The sequence below is a fragment of the Chelon labrosus genome (genome assembly GCF_963514085.1).
Source record: "Chelon labrosus genome assembly, chromosome: 13".
In the NCBI taxonomy this organism is placed as follows: domain Eukaryota; kingdom Metazoa; phylum Chordata; class Actinopteri; order Mugiliformes; family Mugilidae; genus Chelon; species Chelon labrosus.
The window spans coordinates 24,912,196-24,932,705 of record NC_140346.1 but is presented as its reverse complement, the minus strand read 5'-3'; the positions used below and the strand labels follow the sequence as shown (position 1 = coordinate 24,932,705).

The 20,510-nt window shown below is 42.0% G+C and overlaps 1 protein-coding gene across 1 annotated transcript in view; it reads left to right on the top strand.

The window, feature by feature from the left end:
* Positions 1-20,510, top strand: part of cntn5 (contactin 5) — a 74,581-nt gene that overhangs the window by 12,977 nt on the left and 41,094 nt on the right. The window contains exons 3-6 of the mRNA XM_084558308.1: positions 5,481-5,604; positions 5,728-5,903; positions 15,837-15,932; positions 19,503-19,706. Coding sequence (XP_084414434.1) covers positions 5,481-5,604; positions 5,728-5,903; positions 15,837-15,932; positions 19,503-19,706 — 600 coding nt within the window. The remainder of the gene's footprint in view (positions 1-5,480; positions 5,605-5,727; positions 5,904-15,836; positions 15,933-19,502; positions 19,707-20,510) is intronic.

Sequence of the window (20,510 nt, the reverse complement as noted above, 5' to 3'; positions counted from 1 at the left end):
GCAGGCTTCCTGTCTGTTTAGATTTGGTCTGCAGATGAATCTCGCCTGTCCATTATCACTGCGCACGGTCTGCAGTGACCAGGGTCGCGCCCTTTATGAAATTGAAGTGGGATCATGGCAATATCCATCTCTCTTTGTGTTCCTGTCAGTATAGAAGCTGTAGATGTAATGGATATCTTTGTCAGAAGGGAAGATTTAATACCGCAAACACGGAATGGAAAACACAATGTCACAGATGTGCGTAGGTGTCTTGCTGTCCCTTTTTAAAGAGTGACTAATCGAAGTGGATGTAATAACAGGTTTATGCCTTAATATATGATTAATCACATCGTGCTTATTGCATCTGGACTGATTCATTAATGGGAATCTGAAGTAGTCGTTGAATTGGCAAACAGGATCAGTGCACATGAGGAATAATAAAATTAGTCGCATTATAAATACAAATACACAACTGCGCCTCTTCATCTTTGATTTTCTGTTTTCCTTTTTCTTGTAACTCTTCCCATCTTTGTGCCTCCTGCCTTTCTTCCTCCTTTCTGACAGCATTATCACTGTGTAGCCATACAGTGACTTACATCTCTATAACCAGGGTGAGGGTAATGCCTCTCCATTGTCAGTGGTGACAAGGCCATTATACCACAGCGCCGGATTGATGTTCGGTGGATGAAATGGATGCCAAAAAGTAATACACCTTTGCTGGCTTAAAGGGGGTATTGCTTTTTGCCTCCGTGACTGACAGATGGGCCATGGCACTTGAAGTTGAGTGATTTAAACCACTTGTGTCCTTGTGTGTGTGTGTGTGTGTGTGTGTGTGTGTGTGTGCGTTTGTATTTTCGCCGCACACAGGCCGTACGCGCATCCTTCAGGACGCGGTGTTTTCAGACGATCACGCAAATGTGTTTATTCATAGCTCTGGTGATTAAGCGGTAATTCAAGAAAGCTGTTTGTGATAGCGTGTGTCTGAGGATCGTGGTGAAATTAAGATGTTTCAAATTGCCCATTTCTAGATCTAGCTCTAAGTCTAAATGGTTATCTGCTGCACAGTGTGCGTTATGTTCTCATTAAACCAGAATTACTGTGCTGTCAGGAAGGACAACGGTGGGATTTAAAAAAGAAACGCCGGGAATTTAAAGTGCCAATTTTTAGATTTAATTTGAAGTTGTTTACATCCACATCCACTGGTCTTTATGGGAGTCCCTTAAATGCATGGGCCTCTTAATTTAGGAAATAAAAAATAATTGAAGAATCACATTTTATTGTCACTGAAATCTTGTAGTCTAGGAACCGTAGACGTCAGAAGACACTTGCTTGTGTAAATTCTTCTTAACCCACTCCCTTAGCTAAGCAGGCCCAGGTGCAACATGTTGGTATTAATAATTATGTGAATGTATGGACAGACAGAGCTGTGTGAGGAGGGTTTGGGAAATCCAGAGGCCTGTCGTGCTTTCTTTTATTTGTAGCACTAGTAACACCACAGGCACCGAGTTGTTTTGCTCTATAGCAGCAGCAAGGTTTGTAACTTAATACTGATTCACTTTCCTCCAGTGATTAGGATATTACTTCAAAAGCTTTTTATTTCCCTGTAGAGCAGTGAACGGCTGACAAACGGTTGGTGAGATTATACGGTGTATATACCCCGAGAAAAAAACAACAACAACAACATAATTCTCTTTTTGGCATTAGATCATTCCTAAATAGTGACAGGGACTCAAGACTTAGTGACTTGCACTGTTGTATTGCTCATGCACAGATTTCAAATGCAATGCCAGCTGCAGTAAATCTAAATGCTCGCTGCAATTATGTGTGTTTAAACAAACCACTTGCACGCACACTGTAAGAAATTCAGCCACCGGATTGCGTCGCACAAGACTTTCTGTCAACTGGGCTGAGCGTCTTCTTAAATATCTCACGGAGAAAACGGGATCCCGCTGTCTTTCGTGTGGTCCGAGACGTGCATCTGTCCTGCGTTAACAGAAGGCTGGATCAAAGAGCAGAGCACTCCCGAGAAACAGAAGGGCATTGCAACAGAGGCTGTCGCGCAGAAAATACTAGACCAGCAAACACGCTGATATGTGAGCGCGCTGGTACCTCGGAGAGTTCAATTTTTTACGGGAGAGCCACTTTAAATCACAGAGAGTGGCAACTGAGATCAAGAAACGGTGTAGTCATACTTGTGGAGTTCGCATAATCGTGTATATGTCAAGCTTTCATCAGACCCCTTTTCATTTCAGTGCGGCATTGTATAAGACTGTGTGCCATCCACAACCTAAGAAATGTATTATTAAATAGTATATATATACACATATATAAATTTAGAACAGAATATTAATTGAGTATTTAATCGTTCATTTATTTCGATATTTAGTCATGTTTCTATAATTTGGGGTCCAGTGATATTTTCTATAGTATATTGTTTTCTGTGAAACAACATTCACTTCTGAAAATAATGTTTCGTACATCCTGATGTAACAAATTGATGGCAGATTTATACTGAACGCCACTCCATTTATCTAGCTGTTTAACCTCACAGACCTCCGTGTTTTATTGCCAACTCCTCATCATGTTTTGCACCGTGTGTGTACATACACTGAGGCCTTAAAGCCGCAAAAATAACAAGTGACACAATTTTGATGGTGAATCATGTATTAAAATGATGCAACATTTCAAAAATGCCTGACAATCAACAATGTAAATACCGGATTTCTTTATTTTAGCATATCCTATTCAGAGAGCCACCTGTACTGTGTTGCAATATGATGCCAGAGTGTGATCGTGTCCTACTGTGCAGCAGTTATTTGCTTAAAGGTACCTGAAACGTCAAGTGGAGTGCTGTTTGTTTCCTCGTATTTACATGTTTGACCCCAGTCTGTTCTGCTTCATCTGTTCCGTCGGCTGTTTTTTGTAATCAGGGAAGATAGCGACCGGCTGGACGTGGGGAACAGCTATTAAGAACGCCTGCTGTCTGTTGTTGTGGACCAAACACCACCACTGTTGGTTATGGTCATAATTGGACAGCGATGAAAATGAGGATGAAAGCGAGATCATTTGTTTCCGGAGTGAGACCGTACAAGTTTGAGCCGGGGCCCGAAACCGGCAGTGCTGATTGTGAAGCATTTTTATTGTAGTTCATTTTGTTGGGGCAGAGTCTGGTGTATATCACACAAAAAAAAAGACAACATTTGAGTTCATGGGGACTTTTGACCACTTGATCATTAACAAACCGAGCCTAAATCTGAATGAATTTACCTGAACACAGCTTCTAAACTAGCGTTATATTTGTAAAACATGAATAGTGAACAAAAAGCTTTCAATGCTGATGCATGCGTAGTATTGAATTAGTGTTTAAGTGCAAGGAACTGCCAGTAACCATAACCTGAAGGGAACGAAAAGAAAAGAACCAAAACATATTTCTGTTGTGTGGGGCTCTTGTTGCCGTTTAATTGCGATGCTCTGTCTGTTTTATTACATCCGCTTGTATGTAGCAGTCGGGTAATGCCATATTAATGCACGGAGCAAGGAAGAGCCACGTACAGTAAATATTTGTCGGCCAGCATGTACCAGCGTCTCAATTCCAGATGGGGTCATTTAAGTAGATGACATGTTTACCCTAGGCTTGTTTTATTTCTTGCAATTTTGCTTGTAGGGCTTGTAATTTAAAAAAAAAATAGAGGCCTGCTTCAGACTATTACAAAGACGGTAAACAATGTCGGACGACTGACGGGGAAAAAGGAAAGATTGTGTGGGAACGTTACTTCCCTTGAGAAATAAGCGATTGTCTATTTTCTCTTTAGTGTTGGGGCCATCAAGTCGCTCTGTAAAAGGAATACAGATCTGTGAGAAGAGATGCTACAAGAACAGTATCTTACTAATGATATCGCTTCCCTAACATGGTTGTTTACCACTGGATAGCACTGTTTGAGCATAAAGTATGAGCTTAATATGAAATGTGAATCCAGGTCAGAGAGATAGCAGATGTTCACTCCGGGCTCTGCACTCCCAAGCCAGCCTGAGAAATATTACTGCAAAGTTAGGACTCTCACCTGTCTCAATGAATCACTCGGCCTTAGGCAAACAGCAGTGGGCCCAAAAGGTGTAAAAGTAATTGCGCGATAGCTTGAGTGTTGAAACTAAAGGTGTGACATTTCAGTGTGAATTTTCTTCCTCATTTCTTTATCTCATGAATCATATCGTATAAAATCTGCTTTGTGATTGCAAAGGATCACGTGTAACATGCGGATTTGTTTTTTGTCACGATTTCCGGTGAGGTGGGACCCAAATGCAAGACACGGAGGGATGAGGCGGGAGTTGGAAACAAAATGTATTTAATGAAAACTTACAAAAAAAAAAAAAAAAACAGGGAACTGAAATCACTGCAGTAGAGAGGCAGGGTTATCCAAATTGGAAAAAAAAGGGTAAGAACCAAAACCAAGACAGAAACTAAGGAACACGAAGAAGCACGAGTTCAAGACAAACAGTTTAACAGGAAATATTCCAAACTTTTGGAATCTCCCTTTTAAACAAGAGTTAATATTTTACAGCAGTGTCATTTATGTTCCAAAGGAAGGCAACATAAACCACACCGGTGAACATCCAGGGTTTGGACATCGACATTGCGAATGGATATAAATACCTGGGTGTTCACCTAAACAATAAACTGGACTGGTCGGACAACACTAATGTCCTATAGAAGAAAGGACAACAAAGTCGCCTCCACCTGCTGAGGAGACTGAGGTCCTCTGGGGTGTGTAGGACACCACTCAGGACGTTTTACGGAGGCTGCGGTTGCATCGGCAACCTTCGCAGTGGTCTACTGGTGTGGGGGTCAAAAGAGACCTGGCAAACTGATCAAGAGAGCCAGCTCCATCTTGGGCTGTCCTCTGGACTCAGTGGAGCAGGTGGGGGAGAGGAGGACGCTGGCTAAACCGTCAAACATCAGGGACAACCCCTCTCCCACCCCTTTTATGAGACAGTTGGGACTTTAGGTAGCTCCTTCAACCAGAGACTGCTGCACCCACAGTGCAAGAAGGAACGCTTCTGGAGGTCTTTTGTCCCCTCAGCAGTCAGACTCTTTGGCATCAGCATTTCTTAGCACTGCTGCAGAACTTCTTATAGTATAGTATATAGCAACTCATCCCTGTCGTTACCTGATGTCTTTTCTGTGCAATACTTCGTGCAACTCCTTTTATTCATGATATTCGTGGCTGTCAATATGTATATTCAGCCTCCTTACCACATCAACCCTCTATTTACACTAGCTGGTCTTTTCAACTTTTGCTTAGCTACTTAAAACCTGATGCTTATCTTATCTTATGGAGCTGTGCATCTTCTTTTTTCTAAAGTTTCAGTCTCTAACCAAGCTAGGGAATAACAGAAAAGGTAATTGGACAGTAAATCTGAGCGTCTCTCCTGTTGTGATAATTACAATCATCATTGTCTTTATCTCATTTTGGTTTTTTTTGTTTTTTTTTTCCCCCTCACAGAAATGGAAGAGTTTGGCCCTGTTTTCATCCAGGAGCCAGATGACGTGATTTATCCTTTGGATTCGGATGAAAAGAAAGTGGTGATGCACTGCGAGGCCCGGGGAAATCCACCACCCACGTACAGGTGTGTGACGTAGATTTCGTCTCTCTGCTAAGTGCAGTTCAACTTTCACAGCTAATTAACTCACCGTTCATCTCAAACGTATATATTTAAAAAAAAATCTCCTTTTCTTCTTATGTTTTTCAGTTGGTACGTCAACGGGACGGAAGTAGATTCACAAGCAGATTACCGCTACAGCGTCATCGATGGAAACTTAATTATTAGCAACGCAAGTGAGATCACTGACTATGGGAAGTACCAGTGTAAATCAGAGAACAGTTTTGGGACCGTCCTAAGCAGAGACGCTCTGTTGCAGTTTGCATGTGAGTAGATTTTTCTTTTTCTTTTTTTTCTTTTTTAAATAATAATTCAATCCACCTTATTATGCATCCACCACATGCACCATATTTACTCGCAAAAAGGTCTAATAATAGTCGAATGTACTCCAAGTTACAAGAAGCTCTGGATGTCTGTGTTGGTGTTTCGTCAGACTACTGAAGAATTTGGCTGTTATATGGAACAAATAATCAGCTTCAAGCTCGTAGTCTGTCTGAGTCAAAATAAACCCGTTTGGTTCCAGGGGTAAATAAACACTTCGCTGTCTACAGTAGGGTTTTGTTGCTGAACGGCTCCGGCTCCGTCTGATACTCTTTAGATGCACAGCTAACGGGGTATGTGCCCTGAAATGCTGTGTCTCAGTGGTAAATGAGAGCAAAAAGCACATTTCTTCCCCCAGTAATCCCCTGGCCTAGCTCCAGAACATCAGCGCAGGCTCAGGCAGCGCACATGGAACGACCAGGGCCACTATGCTCAGAGGGAAATACATTATTGGTGTACTCTACGGTTTCCTCCGGAGCCATGGCCATAATGGCCTTATTGGCATGTCAACAGGGAACTTAGTGTTCTCAGTCACTGAGCAGTCGCTAGGAAGAGAAGTACATAGTTTTGTGTGTTGTTCTGGGAATTTACAGTTGTTACAGAATTACTTAGGAAACATATGGCTAGATTAGCCTGAAACTATGAACACAGGGTATAGGGGGCCGCCTTTTAGAAAAGCCCTATTTTCTTAAGACCAACAGCACCAAAAGCTGTATATATATATATATATATATATATATATAAATATATATAGCTATACGTATATATCTCAATGTGATCAGAAAAGTGGACAAAAATCAAAGGAAGTCAGGTCCCTATTTAAATATAAGCCAGACTGCTCTGGCAGGCTGAAATGTCCAGATGGTAAAGCACAGACACAGGCTTCAAAAAAGTGCTGTTACTTTCTGAGGAACACAAGCTGCACTTCAACATGCACCCTCGTCTGTGCTCTCAACTGTCCAGATCCTTTCCTCCTCCTCCTCCTCACTCCTCTTTAAGGGTCACATCAGTATGTACCAAAAAAAAAAAAAAACTGAGACTGAGACTTTTCCCCCCCCGAAAGACAAAACTGAACTCGGCTGAAAGTGAGCAAAGTAACATTTGGTACTGGGTGTTAGTCACACGGGCAGCTTTTCACAGTTTTGGATAAATACTATGCCTTGGCTTAACATTCTATAGTAGCGATATGCAAAATGTTCTTTTTATGGTTTGCCAGCATTTTGTTCTCATTAATAAGTGCAATAGTTTGCAATGCCCTTTTTCTCTTGTACATTTAATTTCAATGAGGATTCTGCAGATACCCTACTTTAGTATAATAATTTACTCATAATTAACCCTTCTACAGAGTTTAAATGAGTATCTCGGACTTCATTCTTCATTGATCGATTCATTCATCTTCTGTAACCGCTTGCCCTGTCCCAGCTGTCATCGGGCGAAAGGCGGGGTACACCCTGGACAGGTCGCCAGTCTATCTCAGGGCTAACACAGAGAGACAGACAACCATTCACACTCGCACCTACGGCCATTGAACCTAACCAGCATGTCTTTGGACGGTGGGAGGAAGCTGGAGTACCCATGCAGACACAGGGAGATCATGCAAACTCAGAAAGGCCCCAGTCGGCCTGGATTCGAACCCAGAACCTTCTTTTTGTGAGGCATCAGTGCTAACCACAACTGCTTGTCCTGTGAAGGGTCGTGGGGAGCTGGAGTCTATCCCAGCTGTCATCGGGCGAGAGGCGGGGTACGCCCTGGACAGGTCACCAGTCTATCACATGGACTTAATTCTTATAAAAAGTATATTTTGTCCTCGTCCATAACTGCTGGCTTGGCAGCAACCAATTTGAGTACTCAACTGGTAAAACTTGGCTTTAAAAAGATGGAAAATCTATATAGGGTCTATATGCATACATGTGAATCTATTTAGACCGCTATAGCTGACTGCAGTTCTTCTAGATTGTGGCTTGATAGATGGAAATTAATGAAGTGTAAAAGCATGTTTGGGTTGAGCAGATGGTTTGTTCGGGCTCATGTTCGGCTGACTGGCAGGTGTGTCAGCTGAGATGATGGCCGCTTGTCGCACATCACTTTCCGTAGAGCCACCTTTGCACAAAATTGGATTCTCCCATTTCAATAACAGACAGGTCAGTCAGTATCCTGTTGTCGGGGGCGTGACAGGGAGTAATGTGGACAGATGCAGCACAGACAGACTGTGCCAAGTTCAAGGAGTTACAGTAGAAATTGCCCATAATCGCCAATAAAGTTCCATCATTCAACTCCTTTTTCCCAAATCGCATCATTTCCTTGCCGCGCGCTGCTGCAGCGTGGGATCTGTGGCCCGGAGGTTTGGAGTCACAGCCCTGAAATATCACTCAGTGGATAAACGTGTGGCTCGCTTGTACCATTGAGTCAGCAACAAATCCCACGTCTCACTTGTCACAACTGTTGTTGTGCTTTCATCTGAAAAACACTAAGAAATGTGCGTGTGGGAGGGTGGAGGATTGTTTGTCTAGTGACATCAGACTGTGTCATTATACACCGATCAGCCACAACATTATGACCGCTGACAGGAGAAGTAAAGAACATTTACCATCTCCAGACAATCCAGTGTTCTGCTGGGAAACGTTTGGACCTTTTATTGATGTGGATGTTACTTAGACATAGGGTGACCAGATCCCAATTCACCAGATGTGGACAAAGGCTACGTTTGTGTGGGACAATGTGAGATACCAGTGCATCAAGGTACCCTAAAAGAACTAACAGAAAAAATAAACATTTCTATTCTGCCCCTTTGCCCCTTTGCTTATAACATTGCTTTGCCATCTGATTGATTCAGTAGCACACAACAGCCTGCAAATAAAAAGTTATATATATATATATATACACACACACACATATATATATGTGATCTATATATGGGATATAAACTTATTTAAATGCAACTTTCTCAAGTTGAGCAACACGTTTTGTCTCGCATTGTCTGTGTCGTTTCACGTCGTATTCACCTCCGTGTGAAACGGAAAAATGACTCAAGCAAACTTCACAGCAAACTTTACCAGACTCGCCTTGCACTGGTTTCACCCAGGGATAGATAGTTTCCCAGTCTTTATTATAGCTGCATTTCCTCTTCTTAGCCGTACGGGTTGTGCTTCCCTCCATGTCTCGCGCTGCATGCCCGCCGTTCTGATCTGATTTGCATTGCTTGTTGTTGGTGGGCGCGCCCTTAACCTGCGTCCGCGTCCCAGTTTGATTGACATGATCAAACAGCCCGTCCCGACCCCTGATGACAGCCCTCACTGCTTTCTCCAAACAGCTATTTGATAAATGCCAGATTATAAAACACGCATTTCAAAACTGGACTCTGACTGTCAATAACAATGCGGGACAACGTCTCAATTTGCGGGATGTGTGAAAAGTAATGAAAATGCGTGACTGTCCCGCACAAAGCGGGACATCTGGTCACCCTACTTAGACATGTAGCACCCTCCTAGACCAGACCAGGCACCCCCACCCCATAGCAATGACACTCCTTGATGGCAGCCTGACACAAAAACGCTTTAGGAACAACTCAAGAAACACGGAGAACAGCACAAGGTGTTGACCTGGCCTCCAAATTCACTAGATCCCAAACTGATCAAGTATCTGTGGGATGATCCACAGAGGCCACTTGTCTCAAACCCCCCCCTCACTAACAACATTCTGTTGCCAGACACCACAGGACACCCTCAGAAAGCCCATGTCCATTCCCTGATGACTCACAACTGTTTTAGAGACACAAGGGAGACCTATCATCATAGGTCATAATGCTATGGCAACAGTGAAACAGTTATTTGCAATATAACACATAAGAGGCTATTTACTCTCAGTCTCAAACTCCAATTCAACAAACATGCCAGCTCATTTGTCTCAGCTCAACCATGCAACTGTCATTCCTAGCTGCTTCCTATGTCTGAGTAAAACGTAGCGGCTGTGGATGATGAGACAGCAGCAGGTCGACTGCAGGAGGCGTCTGTAAGCGTTCCCGCTCGTTCAACAAGTGTTTAATAAACTGCTCTCATAGCGGTGAGTTTTGTTGAACTTGGGGGCCAACAAGCAATGTCAACTCAAGTAAGAGATACAACTTCAAGTCTGACTCCCTCGGCTGTGCGTCATCCACTCTGAAGGAGTGTGCCGAGCCCCGCCCTCGTAGACAGACACTGGCGCAGAGGAGAGGAGAGAGAAAAATCACCGCTGGGAACGGCTCTGATTTGCTTCCGCTGTCCACAGCCATGGTCTGGTCGGCTGAAATTCCATTATCGGAAAATTAACAATAATGTAATTTTCTTGCTTATCTTCTAATAATATCTCAGCCACTATGCATGGGACAAAAATATGTATGGATTGACAGGCATCAGGTAATAATAAATCATTTTGTAGTAATGCAATAATAATTATAATTTTAAATCATTCTTTTTAAAGATGGTCTTTATTAAACAAGCTGCCATATAGCTTTAATAAGTTTTACATGAGCGCTCTGTGCTTGTTTCTGCCTCTTGCCTTTTATTAAACTGTATGCAGAAAACCTGTCTAGCATTTCATCCCATGCTCAGATTTCCTTTAATTTTATCCACCGTGGTTTATACACATTTGTGTGTGTGTGTGTTGTTTTTTCCCCTAGTGCAAATATTCAGCTGCATCACTGTGCAATAGTCTCCATTCCTTTCAAATGCAGTCCTTCAAAAAAGGGTAGCCACAGAAACAAAGAGAGTTGCCCTGCAGCTCACATCTGAATGCAGAACCTTCCCTCGCTCTAGCATATCAAATGGTGGGTATTTATCACTCAGCATGGAGCTCAACTTTTTCTTCCCGTTTCATGTTGCCGCTGCACATTTTCACACAATGGCACAGTTGCCGATTGCTTCACCTGGTTCAGATACGGAAATCTGTTCCTCACAATGTGAATATGGTAAAGAATCTATTGGCTTGAAACAAATCGGCCAACCTATGCGACTTTGTGTTATGCAGTTCATGTACATTAAGACGAACAGTCAGCATGAGGAACATTATTCTGCTAATTACAAACCGGAGCTGCGGTAATTTCAAGCAGAGCACGCTGAATCGTAGAGGTCTGCTGCTCAGCTGGAATAGTTTCCAGTATTCATACACAACGCATACTGCAAGTTCAAGTTTGTTTTGGGCCAGAAACAAAACCTGGAAGCTTAATAAGCCTAAAACTGCATACATGTGGAATAATTTAAGTCCATGTTGGTGGAGGAGCCTTCACCATTCTCCACCGCTGGAGAACCTGCATTTGGGAGCCAATTCTCCTGAATGGATAGGTAGTGTATGGAGCCCATGGAAATAATGACTTAGTTGTGATTTCTTTCGCGGTTCCCGACTGGTTTTACTTTAATATTGTGTTGCCCGTCGTAATATTTGATGAATCGAGGTTGGTAACAATGTTTCGTCTTACTATAGCTTGATGGGGTAAATATTTGGTTTGGGCTGTCCTGAGTCAATATTGTGTGTTCGGACTAAGACTGAGCAGCACTGTGTCATGTAGAGGTTTGTTATGTTGAGCTGGCGTACTGAACACAGAACTGTTTCATGCAGGGAAGTCAGTGGAGAGTCAGAGCAGAGCGGCCAGCGTGAGGAAGGGTTCAGTCGAGGCTCTCTGTATGCTATCCACCGGTCGACGACTCTGTTCCAGAGATGTTTCAGTAGGATGCTTTTTTTTCTTTTTGTTTTGAAATCCTGAGCTGCTGAACTCACACTTGGGCTGCTTTTCAGCCGTGACTTTGAAGGCAGCAGGCAGAAAGAAGGCCTCTGATCTTTCTCCCTAAAGAGTTCTTCTCTCTCTCTCTGCAGACGTTAAGTCTGGCTGGGGCTCAGGTATCGAGTCACTCTGAGCTGTACAGTAGTAATGAAATTAACCGGCTGCTTTGACTTGAGCATTAGAAGATAGGTACACTCATGCACACACACAGACACACACACTCACACCACACACACCACGTTTAGATGTTTTACATTATCATCAGTTAATGCCCATTGATTATATTCATACTGACCTTGAAGGAGCTCATTTACATTGCACACCTGCTCTGGTGCTTGCTGCAAATTTCATCATTGCATTTCTGCATTTTAAACATTTATACGGACATATGTTGACTTGTAATTTTTGAGGACGCATTAATGATCACGCAGTTTTTGCATTATTAAAAAGCCATTAATAATGAATCCGTTACATAACTGTGGTGAGCAAGGGGGAAATGATAAGTCAGTTAAAGGTTTTATTCGAAACTCATCTCCTGGTTCAACAACATATGAATGTTTCCAACATAAGCATTTTTCTTAATACATATATATATATATAACTAAAACACCCACTTAGCTTTCATTTGTAGATTTTATAAGCAAATCAGAGTTGCACTTCTCACTTCAATCACACAGCGCTGTAGGTTTATGTAGGTGGCACACTGATTTCTCTCTGATGACCAATGTTGCTGCAGCCTGAAATGTAAAATGTATAATTTCCCGTGTGCCTGGATATGTTTCCCAGGAAAGGCCTCCCCCATTACCGAGTGTTCTCAGCGACAAGTGGAATGAGGCTCTTAAAGTGGATATACTGTACTGCGGGCTGAATTGTTATCATGCTATAGCAGTTTTATTGAGCAGCAAAATTGAAATACATAAAGCAGGAAATCACATTTAATATTTATTAAATTAGGCGAGCTGTCTTATAAGACTCTTGTTTCCACAATATGGAGCCTGTCAGAGTAATTGAAGGGAAGGGGATATCTGCAGGAACACACATACTCTAAATGTGGCTGCTGCCAAGCACGACAGTCATGGTGTAGGTCAGTAATTACAGTTGTTGTACTCCAGTCTGTGTCGTTTACTTGCTTGTTACTGCGTCACGTCATGCCAAATCGTCAAGCGAGGAGAAATCTATTCTTATTAAATATATTGATCAGTGATGAGCATGATTTGAGTTTCAAATTAAATCGGAAAAAGAAGAAAAAGAAGCCGACAGCTACTGGTGAATCAATAGCGAACATATCTCCGTACCTACTCTGGTGGCACATTGTTAGCGCAAATAAATCCGCATTAGTAACACATACCATATGGGCCCGGGATGATGGGACGGAGTGTTTCTAAAATTGCAGTCCAAGACAACTAGAGTAAAAACCAGTGGCAAGACAGCCAGCATTATATGGACAAGCTAGTCGCCCCCAGGTTGAATTTTAAGTCCAGTGTGTGGAGAATCAATTTTAGGTAACAGGTCAAATCAATCATTGTTAATTTGAAATAACACTCTGCACCAAGAGGAGCTATCTACAGTCATCTGCATTTCAGATTTTTTATATCTTTGTGTATCGTTGTTCCAGCACAGCTCACTGCCAGGAGCTGATAACTGTCTGCTGTTTTGTTTTTTAAGAACAGGAAGTGGTGGGCATGGCAAATTGATTTGCGATGTGTATTGAACGCTTGCAAACCCAGGTTGTATAACAGGCTACTCTGCTGGCTGATTCTGCTGAGAAGGTGCAACTGCCACATGAAATATTTATTCTCGTCTGTGATGGTTCAAATTAACCTTTGGTTTTGCGCATGTTTTCTGTGTATCTTGTTTGATCACTGACCGAGCTTAAAAGGAAAAAAAAAAACACTTGACCAGAGCGAATAAGTATATGCAATGAAATGGAACTCTGTGCTCTAATCAGGAGAAAATGGGAAAGAGAGCACCTTGATGATGTGAAAAATAAAATAAATAAAAAAAACACTTTGACAGGAAATTGACTGCGTGGTACATTTTAGAATGAAGCCTGTGAACCATGATAATTATTAAATGTGCCAGAAATGCAGGTCTTCGTGAGTCACTCCAAGGCATAATTGTCCGGCAGTTCCAGGGTAATGGTAAACACTGCCCCTCAAAGTGATGAGAGTGGACGTAAAGACCCAGCCTGGGTCAGCAGCCTGTCACTTGGTTTTCAGTTTGGCAAACTAAAAATTAAATAGGCAGCATTCGATTTCGCACAGTTCTGGGTTTTTACAATAAACTTGCTCGGCTCTACTTTGAGAAGAGAGACATCAAGGGTAAAAGGACAATCTTCAAACATTCAAACTAATAGTGTAAAGTGACAGCTCCAAACAGCACGACAGCTTCACAAATGTTAACTGAGAAATTACTAAAACCTGATTAAGTTGACAGTAAAATATTACTTCAAAAGTTCAAAGGCTGGTTGTCATTTTGAAGACAAACAACGGAGCTAATTGAATCTACAAGATCAGAGTCTCCTTGCCTTCCTGTTCAGACTAGGTCGACCCTAGTTAAGTTCATATAAGACAATTCTGCAGTACATGATTTAAATCCAATGTATTTATTACAAATACAGGAGTCAGAGTGCTTGTTAAAGCTGTGGAGCTTGGGGTTGTAGAGGGGCATGTAAACACCAACGACTCCTGTCTTTGTCCTTCATCAAGTACCTGATTTGCTCAAACCTCAGCCATTGCTTCAGCTTTGTTTAGGTCATGCCTTACATAGAAAGCGATCAGTCGGTTAATATACATAAAATGAATGAGCAACTATTTCAATAGTAAATGGTTTAAACCTACTTGGCTCTACTTTGAGAAGAGAGACATCAAGGGTAAAATTAGAACAGACATTCTTATACATTCAAACTAATATTGTAAAGTATGTGACTGCTCCAAACAGCATGACGACTTCACAAATTGCTAAAACCTAATTAAGTCGGCAGTGAAATGTTACTGTGAAAGTTCAAAGAAAGGCTGTCATATTGAAGTCCAACAACGGAGCTAATTGTATCTACAGGATCATTTTTAACAGTGTCTACAGTTTCCTTGTCTTCCTGTTCAGACTCAGTCTAGTTAGGTTCATATAAGACAGTACTGCAGTGCATGATTTAAATCCAGTGCATTTATTACAAAGGTAGGAGTTGTTTTATGATAATAATGATCTTTGTCCTTCACCAAGAACCTTATTTGCTTTAACCTCAGCCATTGCTTAAGCTTTGTTTAGGTCATACCTTACATAGAAAGCGATCAGGTGGTTAATAGACATAAAATGAATGAACAACTATTTCAATAATAAATGGTTTAAACCTGATTGACTCTACTTTGAGAAGAGAGACATCAAGGATAAAAGGAGAACAGACATTCTTATACGTTCAAACTCAAATTGTAAAGTACGTAGCTGCTCCAAACAGCATGAAAACTTCACAACAGGATCCTGGCTGTCAACTGGCTGTCACTTTGAAGTCCCATCAACGGACCTAATTGTATCTGCAGAATCATTTTTAGCAGTGTCTACAACTTCTTCAACAACAGTTTCCTTGTCTTCCTGTTCGGACTCAGTCTACCCTAGTAAGGTTTATAAGACAGTACTGCAGTACATGATTTAAATCCAGTGCATTTATCACAAAGCCAGGAGTTAGAGGTTTTTTTTTTAAAGCTGTGGAGCTTGGGTTTCTGGAGGGGCATGTAAACTGGTTAACTCTGACTTTGATTGTATTGGCTTTTTTACCACAATAATGGTCTTTGTCCTTCACCAAGTACCTTATTTGCTTTAAGCTCAGCCATTGCTTCAGCTTTGTTTGGGTTATTCCTTACATAGAGAGTGTAGGAAGCAAAGATTAGTTAACAGACATAAAATGAATCGGCAACTACTTTAATAATCGGTTGTTTAAATAGTGTAGTATGTACGTCTACAGTCGCTCAGTCTCTCTTTCCAAGGCTCTCCGTGTGTTTCCACCATTGATCCCATTCTGTATGAGGCTGTAAATGTCCTCTCAACACATCAGTAACTTTTCAAACTGCAACAGACAGAGTATTCGTAGAACCCGAGTTACTTTTATAACTAATACACATTGTCTTCGTTCCAGATCTTGGTGCTTTCAGTGCGAAGACCCGGGGTGGTGTTTCTGTGCGCGAAGGCCAGGGCGTGGTACTCATGTGTACCCCTCCTCCTCACTCACCAGGTAAGAGTTTCAGCCACACGGAGAGGGAAACAAATATTTTCTTCTCTTCATTTCCTTTGAGATCTTCCATAAACTCATCACTGTTCGTAATAATTTCTAGCACAGCAGGTAGTCTTTTTATGACTGTGCCAAGTGAACGATTGCACCCGTTATTTATTTATTTATAGCATTGTGTTTTGATGATTAGTTTTTCTAGCCGTCCATTCTCATACTCATCCATCCATGCTGTTTGGATGTTGTGCGTGTGCCAGAACACAGATTCTTAGAGATCAGATTTGTTCAAATCGTTAGAAACGGAAAGAAACGTAACACAGTTAGCGGAGCACAGACAGACAGCGCTCTTTAATGGCATCCTCCTCTGTATGCTCGTCTTCCACTGTAAGCTCTTACGCGAGCCATGAATCTTCCAGGTTTTCTGTTTGCATCAGCTTTGTTGTGCTGCTGCACTGCACCCGTGGAAATGTTTTCCAAGGGGCTCCTCCGCACCCGTGCCCATTTCTGGAAGCAATTTCACCATGACAAAATATCCCTCTAAACAAAAAAGAGTGATGATTGACAGATTAAAGTGCAGTACAGAGGATTCCTTGAAGTTCTCCCTCAGTCACAGTTTCATGCAGGATTTAAGAATCTAACCAGCGTGCATACATATATTTATTTTTTCCACCAAGATTTTTTTTTTTGGTGAGGACTGAACTTTGTGATGATGATATGGAGGGATGGCAGCAGCATAATAAAAATAGGGATTTCCTGCCATTTGCTGTTTGTTGCAGCCCTGCTTGAATAAACAGTAAAACTGAGCCAGGTTTCAGTCAGAATGACCCTCACGTTACATTGCTTGTAATATATTGATCAAGCGGGTCGATGCAGAATAAAATCACTCAGACATTAAATGTGCAGTTCAGAACAGAGAGATAAGATTTCAAACTTTGCCTGCCTGTTTTTATTATCTGTATGAAGGTGTTGGATTTATTGTGACAGTCAAATCAGTGTTAACGGACCATAGAAAGTAGAATATACAGTATGTTAAACATCAGATCTACACACGTACAGCCCAGAATGAGCATAGACATCCCTAATATGTACTGACACTTTTTTTGACAACTGAATTACAAGTTTTCAATCCCTGTATGTTTTATTCATTCATTCATTTTCTGTGACTGCTTGTCCTATGGAGGGTCGCGGGTGGTCTGGAGCCTATCCTAGCTGTCACTGGGCAAGAGGCGGGGTGAACCCTGGACAGGTCGCTAGTCTATCGCAGGGCTAACACAGAGTTAACCTAACCAGCATGTCTTTGGACGGTGGGAGGAAGCCGGAGTACCCGGACAGAACCCACGCAGACACAGGGAGAACGTGCAAACTCCAAACAGAAAGGCCCCAGTTGGCAGATGGATTCGAACCCAGAACCTTCTTGCTGTGCGGCCGCCCGTTTATGTTTTAATAATGTAATAAAATATAATCAAAGTGAGCTACCAAGAGGCAACGTTGGTTAACAATCAGCATCTTACCTCATTTTGACGGCTTTAAACTGTACTACACTCAGAAAGTTCATGTTACTTTATCCAGTGTTGTCACTTACAGATTATTATCTTCGACTATTTGCTTGCTAGTTTTTTGCTAAGTGGCAGACCAGCCTGAAAAAGCTGCTGTACCTTTGATTTATTAATTTTTTTAAAAACATACTTGCAGATTGTGCTCAAATAAACAAGGTGAGGTCGTAATTTATTTCTTCGGCACTGCTTACACGAAGTTGAAAAACGATCTCCGTCGACGGGAATCATTTTAAAAAATGCCACAGCCGTGGAATTCGCCGGCGTGATGGATGCCGCGGTGAGTCGGAGCGTGTCACTATTGGAATTCATATTGTATGGGGAGCGTTAAACAGTGTTTGGGTTAAATTGGTTGTGGGGAGATTCAAAGACATTCAGATGCTACTTAAATTAGATAGGTCTCCTGAGTGAAAATAATTCGGAGTCACTGAGACGTGAAAAGATTATTATTTTCCCCCCTTTCCTTTGTCTTTGATGCCGATTGTTTGTGGCAAAGATTGGTGTCATTTATAGCAGCAATATGTGTTGGGTATTCATGTTCAGACCATTCAGACTTCTCTGTTTCCCTGCTTCCCTCATGTTATCAAGTAGTCCTCTCAGTAGATTAAGCAAAGGATATTAAGTTTGCATACAGTATTTGAAAACTGCATTTGATTTCAGTTTCCTTCTTATTGCACCCGCCGGCTTTGGGCGTAAATCGAGTGTTGGCATGGCTTCAAATCTGTCAAGCAGGATCTTTGCGACTTTGAAACATCTCGCTGTTCATTATGTACGAAGAGGACGAGAGGGTAATCTGTTTCTTGTGTATGACTTATTGACGCAGATCAAAGGGTTGCGAAACGCTGTTAGGAATCTTAAACAGATTAATTCATCCCAGTCATGTGTTTTTAATACAATGATGGATGTGGCTGCGTGGAAGCATGGGCAACAGTCGCAAAGCGAACGGCGCACCGTCCAAGGCTGCTTAACGTCATATTTCATCCATCCGTCCATTTGTTCCAATTTAATTTGAGTTTCAGCAAGTTTAGTGAAGAATACCAAACACTTCTGTGTATGCAAAGTTTGGCAGGGGTTGTTTCTATCCTAAGCTCTCCCACACTGTTGTCCAAGAATAAAATAGAAAAAAAAATAAACAGGAACACTTTGATAATCATTCCGAGACTATTAGCCGCAAAGCTGTAATAATTCTTCCCTGCGCTCTGTCCTGTTTGGTTGCGTTGGATGACTGCTCCTCCTGTTGGTTAATGACCCTCGACACATGCGCGCACACATTCGTACACGCCACCGAGCCTTGTGTAATCAGTCCACCCTGGAATAATCACTTATCATATTCCAGTTTTACCTTTCAGATGCTATCACCAATTAATTTAAATCACCTCACTGCAAATGGCGCGCTCATTAGGGCCCCATTTAATTGATGTTTTTTCATTGTAAGGGTCCTCAGTATTATTTTTCCAGACCTTAATGATGAGCATGATTATTTGTTGCTGTAGAAAACCTAAAGTCATTGCTGTTGCATTGGTATTGGTCAGTAGATTACAGTGTTGGCTTTATTAAAGCTGTGCTAAATTATCAATCGCTAATCATTTTCTTAGTCTGTGTTGTTAGACATGTGCTAAACTCTATATGTAGTTTGTACAATGCTGTATCCTTTTAACTGCTGCTTTTTTTCATAGATAAGATCAGATGCAGACCACATCAGAAGAATCCACCACGCTTTCACTGTTTCTCATTTCTCTAGCATACATTACTCTTCTACATTGACTAATAAGATCATTACTGTTAGCCTCAAACACATAATGGAGACAAGATGTTTAAGTGACCCCTGTATATGTGGAAGTTTACAAAGAGTTTTCCAAGCTCTTCCAGTCCATAGATCTGCAGGAACACTCCAGAATGCTTCACTTTTTCACACAGCATAGGACTTTAGCCCGAGGTCATAGATGACTTCTGCAAACATAAGGAGCAGGCAAAGATCGACACGTATTAACGTGTTTCCCCCCCCCCCCCTTTGCTCCTGCAGAGATCATCTACAGCTGGGTGTTTAATGAGTTCCCCTCGTTTGTTGCCGAGGACAGTCGGCGCTTCATCTCCCAGGACACGGGAAACCTGTATATCTCGAAGGTGCAGCCCTCTGATGTCGGAAGCTACGTCTGCCTGGTGAAGAACACTGTGACGAACGCGAGGGTTCTGAGTCCTCCAACTCCTCTGACGCTGAAAACCGACGGTGAGGATTTCATCGGTTAAATCTCATCACCCAGGGTGTTGCAGAGTTCTCGCTCCGCTCACTTAAGCGTAAAGATGTTTTGATTTTTGATATTTTTTTTTTTGAGGGGGGGGGGGGGCTGCTTTCTCGCTCTGAACTTGTTTAGCGCAGATGAAAATCTAAAAGCGTATTTTATATTCTGCCGGTGCACGTTATTGTATCGTAATGCGTTTGGAGTGAACATTTTCAGATGAGATAGGTTAATAAAAGCAGAGAGAGCTTCTGCTTTCCACTCAGCCCCGCGCTGGTAGAGGGCGTTTTGAATTCCATACACACTGTAAATAGATAGTGAGCAATGCTTTAACGTTAGAGCGGGGAGTCTTCTTTGCTCACAATGTGCTTTGGTGGAACTGGCCATCGGGGAAATCATTTTCTTGCATAAAATTAACTGAATCAATGGCCCTTGCTGTGGATAGGATTTTGCTCTTTTATACTGGCCTCTCAGGAGCCGTGCTGTGGAGCTGTTTGCTGGATTCAGGTGTGCATTTCACCTACAGGCATTTTTTCCCCCCTCACTTCTGACTACACAGAGAAGCGTCCATCACTTCACACAGGTGCCTGTCATTGTCAAGGTTCCTAAAAGCCACTGAGATTACATCCCCAGTGAAGCTGCGAAAAGGCCTCTGTGCCCTGCTACCAGGCTTGTTTCAAATGATACGACACAAATTTACCTCTTAAAGATTGTACCCCTCCGAGCGAGATTCGCGCTCTGTATTTGCATAACCTTGTATGAAGCGTCCCTATGAGGCTTACATAACACTTAGC